The sequence below is a fragment of the Oncorhynchus mykiss genome, chromosome 6 (assembly GCF_013265735.2).
Source record: "Oncorhynchus mykiss isolate Arlee chromosome 6, USDA_OmykA_1.1, whole genome shotgun sequence".
Lineage (NCBI taxonomy): Eukaryota > Metazoa > Chordata > Actinopteri > Salmoniformes > Salmonidae > Oncorhynchus > Oncorhynchus mykiss.
The window spans coordinates 58,370,822-58,381,341 of NC_048570.1; the positions used below are offsets into that span (position 1 = coordinate 58,370,822).

General features: G+C 49.4%; 1 protein-coding gene across 1 annotated transcript in view; it reads left to right on the forward strand.

The window, feature by feature from the left end:
• The window catches only part of LOC110526933 (coiled-coil domain-containing protein 102A), a 64,823-nt gene that overhangs the window by 26,677 nt on the left and 27,626 nt on the right, over positions 1 to 10,520 (forward strand). Inside the window, exons 2-6 of the mRNA XM_036980595.1 lie at positions 405 to 1,146; positions 2,968 to 3,185; positions 5,848 to 5,956; positions 6,977 to 7,093; positions 7,843 to 8,052. Of these exons, the coding sequence (XP_036836490.1) occupies positions 496 to 1,146; positions 2,968 to 3,185; positions 5,848 to 5,956; positions 6,977 to 7,093; positions 7,843 to 8,052 (1,305 nt within the window). The 5' untranslated portion in view covers positions 405 to 495. The remainder of the gene's footprint in view (positions 1 to 404; positions 1,147 to 2,967; positions 3,186 to 5,847; positions 5,957 to 6,976; positions 7,094 to 7,842; positions 8,053 to 10,520) is intronic.

A 10,520-nucleotide genomic window follows, 5' to 3' on the forward strand; every position in this document is an offset into this window, starting at 1 on the left:
GAAATAAATATAGTAGGCCTAGCCTATAGAAAGCTGATCCTCCTTTCTTTAGTAGAGACCATCACTCTGTTTTCTCCCGCATTTTGCATAGCCTATAGAAATGTTGCGCAACATGAGCTCATGGGCTCTCATGAGGTGTTTGATTAGATGTTCGATTCGATTTGCATTGATGTCAGAGTGATTAGAGGGACAATAGAGTGCCAGGCAGTTAGCAAGTTTGGCAGGCTACTAATGACCAGCAGCAGCATCAGAGCTTGGAGAAGCCTAATTATAATGACTAAACAGTCATGTGGAATTTGACTGCCTTCATGACTCGTGACCGTCGGTGTGGCGGTAATAGTCACCGCAACAGCCCTAGTACTGTCCAACTAACCAGTGTCTCTGTTTTGTGTTTGAATCTGCAGGTAGCCAACTGAGTAAAGATGACCATGCACTCCTGAGTGCACAGCATCGCTCGTGTTTCCTGCTTTTTCCTGGATCATCATCGGCTCAGTGATGAACCACACCCCTAGCCCCCACATGGCCGAGGCCGCTAAGTCCGGGGCGGGCCTGCTCTGTGGCCTGGGCCTGGGGCCGGACAGGGTCCGCTCTCCTGATAGCCTGACCCACACGCCCAGCCCCACGGGGGGCACCCCCAGCTCCAGCCCTCCTCTGCTGCTCTCCCCTGGCCTGGGCGAGTCTGGGGACTGGGAGAGCCGTGAGGAGCTGCGTCTGAGGGAGCTGGAGGAGGCCAGGGCGCGAGCTGCCCAAATGGAGAAGACCATGCGCTGGTGGTCGGACTGCACAGCCAACTGGAGGGAGAAGTGGAGCAAGGTGCGCTCCGAGAGGAACCGGGCACGGGACGAGGTGCGGCAGCTCCGACAGAGGCTGGACGCCCTGACCAAGGAGCTGACAGGCGCAAGGCGGGAGCGGCAGGAACTGGCCTCCGAGAACGAGACACTCAGACAGGAAGCACTGTGTCTCCGTGCTGACCAGGCCTCACCCTCCCACGCCCCCTCAGCACCACCTTCCTCCTCCTCCACCCCATCCTCCTCCTCCTCACAGCCCCTTGTGGACAGTAAGCAGGACAGGGTGGGCGAGGGGCACGGGTCACCAGAACAGGAACCAGTGAGAGATGTGGACACAGATAAACCTGACAGACAGAAGGTGAGAGAATGGTCACACACTCTAGACCCAAACAATGTCAGTAAGAGACACACTCCAGTACTCTATAACCCAGAACAGTCAGAGAATAGGTTGCACAGGGGAAGGTTGGTCTGAGGTCTTGGTAGAAGATAGAGCATCAGTCACTTATTTAGGCCAGTGTTTCATCTTGTTAATGAAGAGCCAGCCAGCAGATACGTCTCAGAGCTTAACCTCCAGCATTGTGCTTCAGTGGGAGCTCTGCTGAAGTGTAGCTGTTGTTCTTAAAATATAATCCCCCCCCCCCCCCCCCTCTACCCAGGGGGCACAGATTGGGTACTGCAGCCTTGGAACCCAATTCCCTCTCTATGAGCCTCATATTTTCAGACATTTTGAAGGGAAGGGATAATTCCCTGTTAGACACAGGGAATGAAACAAGCTTGCTGTCACAGAAAAGCCTGTCATCTTGCATGATTGGAAGGCATTGTAGCTGTTGGTGTCCTCAGATGTACCGTTGTAAATTAGACACACAGTCAAAATAGAAGGAAAAAAAACCTCCCTGAGCTGTGGCTCATCAGGTGTATTCAACTCTTTTAAAACTCGTCATTGAGAGCTGGACAAGATGAGGTTTCTGTTTTTAGGGAAAACGTGAATTGTGGCAATGGGTGTTCAGCTGTATGCATCTCAAGCAGCAGTGAATACAGATCAGTGTCATTAGCAATCTGACTTGACCTTCAGCCAACTCACACATGGGGGGGGGGGGGGCTTGCTGTTTCCATGGAAACACTCGACAGACACACTTTCACACCCCAGAGCAGGAGGTTCACTTCAGGCATGAAAGGCAATGGCGATAACCGTGCTCATTTTCCCAGTCTGGAGCCAAAGGGAACACAGAAAATAAGTGAATAATGAGAAGACATACAAGGCAACCTGGAGGAGAATGTCCAGTCAGATTCTTCCTCAGTGGCTCACCATGGGCCAACATACACACTGAGCTCTCCCTAGGCAAGCAGCTGGCCATTTGTAATAACTCACCGTTGGATAAACAGCTGCATGAAGCTGAGCTGGGCATTGTGGGGATGCTCACATACAATCCCATTTCCTGCCCCTTCATTGTTCTCTCCCTCAGTCTTACATAGACACGCTGATTGCTTCCACATGTGGCGGGCTGAGCGAGAGGAGCGGGCGCTACCCGCTCACCTCCACCTCATACATTAGCCTCTAGGTCCCCCTGCTGGCCACCACCGGTAACAGCCTGTGTTTTCCCCTCCCGTCTGATGGTTGTGCTCTTGTGCTCAGCTCTCCCAGTAACAGGAAGTTGGCAGGGGGTCCGGAGCCCTGTGTGGCTCCCAGAGACATGAAGAGACAGAAAGAAAAAGGCAGTGTTTGATTACTCAGTGAAACGGCCCGGGAATTACTTTTTTACAGACAGGAAATTGGGATAGGGGATAATATGATAGCTGCTTTACCGGTTCTGTTGAGCTAGGAAAAAACCTGGCTCCCTGGTGGGGTTTAATTAAGAAAAGTAGGAGTCTAGGAGTCCGCTTCGCTCTCCAGCCTTCTCGCTTGGAGTGGAGCTGTGATGGCTGACGTTGTGGTTTCAGAGTCGGGTGACTCCCCTGCATGGTTCATCTCATCAAATCAAATGTTATCTGTCACATGCTTCGTAAACAACAGGTGTCGACTAACAGTGAATGAAGTTGCATAGATCCCTCTTCCTCTTTCCTCTCTCCTTTCTGGTCATTCTCCCGGATTCTCCCGTTTACTTACGCCCTCGGTCCCTCACTCCCTTCCACTTTCTCTTTCACCTGTCATTCTGTTCTTTCTATCGCTCCCTTCCCCTAGGAGCTGGAGCTGTTGGAGTCCGTGCTGAGGTCCAAGGCGGAAGGTCCAGACTCGTGGGACGCCCGTAGTGCCAGCAGCCTGCGTTCTGCCCTGAGTCGTCAGGACCGCAGCCGGCTGCTCTGGGATGACATCGCTGCCATGGAGGAGGACCCCGGCAAGATCAACGCCCTCCAGCTCCGCCTCGACGAATCACAGAAGGTCCTGCTCAAGGAACGCGAGTAAGGAGAGGGGATCAAGGGAGTAGGAAGGAAGACCATGTTTAGAGAGGTTGAGGGATGTTCAAGTATGTGAAGGTGCTTTCCTCAGACATACAGTGGGGAAAAAAATATTTAGTCAGCCACCAATTGTGCAAGTTCTCCCACTTAAAAAGATGAGAGAGTAATTTTCATCATAGGTACAGGGGCGGCAGGGTAGCCTAGTGGTTAGAGCGTTGGACTAGTAACCGGAAGGTTGTGAGTTCAAACCCCCGAGCTGACAAGGTACAAATCTGCCGTTCTGCCCCTGAACAGGCAGTTAACCCACTGTTCCCAGGCCGTCATTGAAAATAAGAATTTGTTCTTAACTGACTTGCCTGGTTAAATAAAGGTAAAATAAAAAAAAAAAAAAAAACTTCAACTATGACAGACAAAATGAGAAAAAAAATCCAGAAAATCACATTGTAGGATTTTTAATGAATGTATTTGCAAATTATGGTGGAAAATAAGTATTTGGTCACCTACAAACAAGCAAGATTTCTGGCTCTCACAGACCTGTAACTTCTTCTTTAAGAGGCTCCTCTGTCCTCCACTCGTTACCTGTATTAATGGCACCTGTTTGAACTTGTTATCAGTATAAAAGACACCTGTCCACAACCTCAAACAGTCACACTCCAAACTCCACTATGGCCAAGACCAAAGAGCTGTCAAAGGACACCAGAAATAAAATTGTAGTCCTGCACCAGACTGGGAAGACTGAATCTGCAATAGGTAAGCAGCTTGGTTTGAAGAAATCAACTGTGGGAGCAATTATTAGGAAATGGAAGACATACAAGACCACTGATAATCTCCCTCGATCTGGGGCTCCACGCAAGATCTCACCCCGTGGGGTCAAAATTGATTGCAAGAACGATGAGCAAAAATCCCAGAACCACACGGGGGGACCTAGTGAATAACCTGGAGAGAGCTGGGACCAAAGTAACAAAGCCTACCATCAGTAACACACTACGCCGCCAGGGACTCAAATCCTGCAGTGCCAGACGTGTCCCCCTGCTTAAGCCAGTACATGTCCAGGCCCATCTGAAGTTTGCTAGAGAGCATTTTGATGATCCAGAAGAAGATTGAGAGAATGTCATATGGTCAGATGAAACCAAAATATAACTTTTTGGTAAAAACTCAACTCGTTGTGTTTGGAGGACAAAGAATGCTGAGTTGCATCCAAAGAAAACCATACCTACTGTGAAGCATGGGGGTGGAAACATCATGCTTTGGGGCTGTTTTTCTGCAAAGGGACCAGGACGACTAATCCGTGTAAAGGAAAGAATGAATGGGGCCATGTATCGTGAGATTTTGAGTGAAAACCTCCTTCCATCAGTAAGGGCATTGAAGATGAAACGTGGCTGGGTCTTTCAGCATGACAATGATCCCAAACACACCGCCCGGGCAACGAAGGAGTGGCTTCGTAAGAAGCATTTCAAGGTCCTGGAGTGGCCTAGCCCATCTCCAGATCTCAACCCCATAGAAAATCTTTGGAGGGAGTTGAAAGTCCGTGTTGCCCAGCAACAGCCCCAAAATATCACTGCTCTAGAGGAGATCTGCATGGAGGAATGGGCCAAAATACCAGCAACAGTATGTGAAAACCTTGTGAAGACTTACAGAAAACGTTTGACCTCTGTCATTGCCAACAAAGGGTATGTAACAAAGTATTGAGAAACTTTTGTTATTGACCAAATACTTATTTTCCACCATAATTTGCAAATAAATTAATTAAAAATCTTACAATGTGATTTTCAGGATTTTTTTTTTCATTTTGTCTGTCATAGTTGAAGTGTACATATGATGAAAATTACAGGCCTCTCTCATCTTTTTAAGTGGGAGAACTTGCACAATTGGTGGCTGACTAAATACTTTTTTGCCCCACTGTATTATAGCTCGTATGGAATTTGGAGCCATGCGAGACACCTTTCACAATGCATCCGTCCATCATATTTCATTATCAAATTTGCGTTAATGTTGAGTGTATGGAAAGTGTAGACTCGTAACTGCTCTGTCTCTTCTCTGTTCCACCCCGGCTGAGATGCCAGTCTCATCATTTACAAGTAGAGCCTCCTGTTTTTTTGGCCTGAGCTCAGCTCTGGCACCGCTGCAGCTTCCCGCTCTCGCCAACACTACCATCAGCCCCATTATCTTTTCCATTAGAATCATAACTGTTTTCTGAGCTCTCTGGAGGCTGCTGATTTCCCCGCTGGTGATTGGTCTGCATCTTCAGGTCCACCAATCTGGCAGAGCCCGTCTGTCTGTAAGACTGGTTTCTGTAGGGCTATTCTGCAACATTCTGGACCATTCATTCTGTCAGTGCCATAGGCACCCTGCTGACCTCAGGAGAAGACATTTATATTCGCCCAGAATGTTGAAGTCAGCTGTCACTTTTAGCCAACCACGACATCTATCCAACTCGGTGTGGATGGCATCATGGTTACATAGGATTTTGGGGACACCGGTTCTGTCAAGTCTCTTCCTTCAAAAAACATATTGAATAGGCACAGCTATTTTCCTGTATTAAATATTCAGAACTAATAGTGTGTATGTTTTCGATGGTTCTCTGAAGGTTTGGGATCTATCTCTGTTGAATAGTCATCACCTATGTTGCTAGAGCAGTATTTAACCAACTCTCTTCTCTCCCCAGGGATAAGCATGCACTCAGTAAGAGCATAGAAAAGCTGGAAACAGAGCTGAACCAATGGAAACTCAAATACGAGGAGCAGAACAAGACCAAGCAGGAGGCCATGAAACAGGTGAGATTGAGGGTCACTTTCACCTTCCTATCCCCCCAACACCCGTCCAGGGGACGTATACATCAAACAGGGTAAAGGCATCAAACGTCAGCCCTTTGATCCTGGTGGCCTTAGAAGTGTTGACATCATATTGGCCATATACCCCCCCCCCCCGTACCTACGTCAATACAGCCTGGCAGACTGGCACACATCCACCTCACACAGACACACCTGCTGAGACAGCAGCTTCAAAGAGCCAGAGCCGCCGGCTCAGGGTGTGTTTACAGGAGACTGCCACTAGGAGGCACTCTGTGCTCAGAGCAGACTGTGTGTGTGTGTGTGTGTGTGTGTGTGTGTGTGTGTGTGTGTGTGTGTGTGTGTGTGTGTGTGTGTGTGTGTGTGTGTGTGTGTGTGTGTGTGTGTGTGTGTGTGTGTGTGTGTGTGTGTGTGTGTCGATGTTATTGGAAAACCATGAATGGACTGGCAGGGTAGTCAGTGAAGGCTGAAGAATCTCTCCGGATATCATCAAGGGAGGAGAGGAGAGGAGAAGAGGGGGTAGAGGAGATTAGGAGAGGAGGGAGGAGAGGAGAGATAAGAGGGATGAGAACAGTGAGAGCGGGAATTAATATTTGATGAGAAGGAGAGCGCAGAGAAGGAGAGGTGAAGGTTGAGCTGTGGCAGGTGCGCATTATGTGCCTGGCCCATGGTGGGATCTCCGAGGTTAAAGGGAGAAACCACTGTAGTCTGCACAGCTGAGTGAGAACGTCATGTTGTATGGGAGCGTATCAACCTTGAAGGCGTCTCAGTTTATAGGAGGAGAGTGAACTAACACTAAGACCATGGATGCCAATATTTTTACCAAGGAGCTTAACACCTATAGATGTTCCTGCTGTCTGGCTGTATCCATCTCCCTCCCTCTCTCTCTCTCTCTCTCTCTCTCTCTCTCTCTCTCTCTCTTTCTCTCTCCCCTCTCTCTCTCCCCTCTCTCTCCTCTCTCTCTCACTCTCCCTCTCTCTCTCCCTCTCTCTCTCTCTCTCTCAGCTCAACATGTTGAAGGAGGTACACCAGGATGAGTTGGGTCGTATGTCTGAGGACCTGGAGGATGAGCTAGGAGCACGCACTAGTATGGACAAGAAACTGGCCGAGCTACGAGCAGAGGTGAGGCTTAAGCACACAGCCAGTTGGCTTTTAAGCATCAATAATGGGTTGGAATGGATCTGAAATCCATTTACACTTAATGGGGGTAATTCAGCCCATTCAACATCAATTGAACTCAAGTTGACACTTGTCTCTAACTGTGACCCACTAGTTGACATGGTGGAAGTGGGAGCTGGCTGGGTGGTCAGTGTGTCCCTCACGTACTAAGTTGTCATTTTTGGAGAGTATATTTCACGTGGCTTATGGTGGAGTGGAACGAGTCCTCTCCTTTGAAGTGTTCTTTTAGAGCGCCTTCCTCCCATCGCCTGTCCCCCCTCAGAGGAGCGGCCCCCGGGGGCCCGACACCAGTCCACTGTCAGCCCCACGTGCCTCACGCCTCTCCTCTCTTTTCTCTCCCTCTCCTGTATTCTTCCTCATTGCCCCAGCAGCAACTTCCTCCCGGCTCAACGCCGCTCAAATATCAGCCGTGAGAATACACCCTGAGCATGTTTAATGGCTCTGCTCTGGTGGCTGGCAGGCTCGGGCTGAAGGAAAGGAGAGTATGATAAAAATGCTAATGGAGAGCCCCTTCACTTGTCGAACGTTTACAAAGGGCTTTACTGTCACGACCTGGACACTGGTGCTCTGACTGACTGACTGACTGTATATTCCCCTCTGGTACAGCGATTGGTTGATTCAACGTTCCCTCTGACCTCGTCCTCTCCCTCTGATTTGACATGGTTTTCCCTCCTCCTCCCACTCCTCCTCAGATGGAGCGGCTGCAGGTGGAGAACGCTGCCGAGTGGGGCCGGCGGGAGCGCCTGGAGACCGAGAAGCTGGCGCTTGAGAGGGACAACAAGAAGCTGCGGGTGCAGACGGAGGACCTGGAGGAACAGCTGGCCCGTAAACGGCGGCAGGCGGCCAGTGCCCTGGACACTGACCTCAAGACCATCCAGACTGAGCTGTTTGAGAGGAACAAGGTGAGCGCAGAGAGCAGGAACCCCCCCCCCCCCCCCCCCCCCCCCCCTCCGTGCACCTCTGACTCCCCCCTCCGTGCACCTCTGACTCCCCCCTTGTGTGCACCTCTGACTCCCCCCTTGTGTGCACCTCTGACTCCCCCCTTGTGTGCACCTCTGACTCCCCCCTTGTGTGCACCTCTGACTCCCCCCTTCTGTGCACCGCTGACTCCTCCCTTCTGTGCACCTCTGACTAAGGCACATATGGGAGGTTCACTAGTGTGGTCTACCCAGGAGTGGTTTCATACACCCGCCGGCTTTTACCCAAGTACCTACAATTTCATGTAGCTGACTAAACTCCACTTCAATGGTGAATGGAGTTTCTGATGAACTCCACCAAGAGAGTGCCGGAATTCAGCTACATCGATTCGCCCAATGTCAATAATTCCAAAAATGTAAATGATCAAACGCTAACCTTGTACCTATGTTTGCCCTCTAGTTGTGTGCTTTTTCTTTGTTTGCTGAAGTCCATACTTTCAATAAAGGTGAATCAAATACAACCACAGGCTGTTTCCTTGTTGAGATTCAATTGGCACATGTGCAATTGCACTGAGTTGCCATCTTACAGCAACAGCAATGAGCAAACAGTCGGTGGTTGTATTTGATTAACGTTTCTTGAAAACTAAACGACGAAACAAAACCCCAAAGAAAAGTGAAGCTTAAAAGGTGTGTTTTAAGATCTCTTTAAAATATGTCCACAGTGTTGTCCCCCCTCAGGGTCTCTGGCAGGCTATTCCAGAGGCTGGGGGCATAATAGCTAAATGCTGCCTCTAGGCTCATGAAATAATATCATATAGATTTCTTATTTAACTAGGCAAGTCAGTTAAGAACAAATTCTTATTTTCAATGACAGCCTAGGAACAGTGGGTTAACTAACTTGTTCAGGGGCAGAACAACAGAGTTTTACCTTGTCGGCACAGGGATTCGATCTCGCAACCTCTCGGTTACTAGTCCAACGCTCTAACCACTAGGCTACCCTGCCGCCCCCGATATTTGACACCAGGTATCAATTTGTAAATAAATAAAAAATATATAAAAACGTGTCAGAACAGCCTCAATTCGTCAGGGCATGGACTATAAGGTGTCAAAAGCATTCCATAGAGATGCTGGCCAATGTTGATTCCAATACGTCCCACATTTGTGTCAAGTTGCCTGGATGTCCTTTGGGTGGTGGACCATTCTTGATACACACAGGAAACCGATGAATGTGAAAAACCCAGCACCGTTGAAGTTCTTGACACACTCAAATCCGGTGCACCTGCCACCTACTATCATACCCCGGTCAAAGGCATTGAAATACTTTGTCTTACCCATTCACCCTCTGAATGGCACACATACACAATCCATGTCTCGGTTGTCTCAAGGCTTCAAAATCCTTGTTTAACCTCTCCTCCCCTTCATCTACACTGGTTGAAGTGGATTTAACAGGGGACTTCGATAAGCGATCATGGCTTGCACCTGGATTCACCTGGTCAGTCTATGTCATGGAAAGAGCAGGTGTTCCTACTGTTTTGTACACTCGGGGAGCAACATGTTCAGAACATCAAATCGCCTCAGCGTCATGATAATATCATAAGGTCTGTGGTAATTCTCCGCCCTACCTGCGACTAGGACATTTACATGCGAGTCATTTAGCAAACACTCTTATCCCAAATGAAATACAGGAGTAACGGCACATCAACAGCTTTTTGTTGTTGCGTGTATTTCGTCGGCTCAGGGATTCCAACCAGAGACCGTTCGCTTGCTGGCACAACACACTTAACCTCTAGGCTGTAGGATTAACACACGTCATGCCTTCCACCCCGGGGGATACTTATCTCCAAATAGTCTCACATGAACTGGGAGACAGAGAGAGGAGTGGAAAGGAAAGTGAATGTGGAGCACACAGACCGGCAGATGGAGATGGGGGGGGGGGGCCTTGAAATCTTCAATTCAAATCTGTCCCCGCCATGCACAGTGCTACACTGCCACAGGACCCAATTATCCCGTGCTGTCCATAAATTCTGCCCATGTCACAGAGATTAAGGACCCTTATCCGTCAAGAGCAGGTGGCCTGTTCCGACTGGGTAGTGTCCTTGTGCCCTAGATGACATGAATGCATCGTGTTGGATTGGGCTCAGTGCACTGCATGGCATGTAGCCATCCCACCAGTGCTAACACGTTACACGCTGTACGGCTGTGAATAATCTCTAGTCGTTAGGTCTCTGCCTGGTTGTTGGACACGTAGGAAATATGCCTCTCATCGGGCACGTACGAATCATGTGTTCATCAGACAGGGTCTCTAGCTGGCTGCTGTGGAATGAGAGCGCCGCACTCTGTGGCAACTGATCACGGGCGACAGCTCGGGTCACCACTGAGAGAGAATAGAGGAGACGAGAGGATATGCTGCTCTCCCTCCATCTGTCCCTCCCTCCCGCCATTCTTCCCTCTCG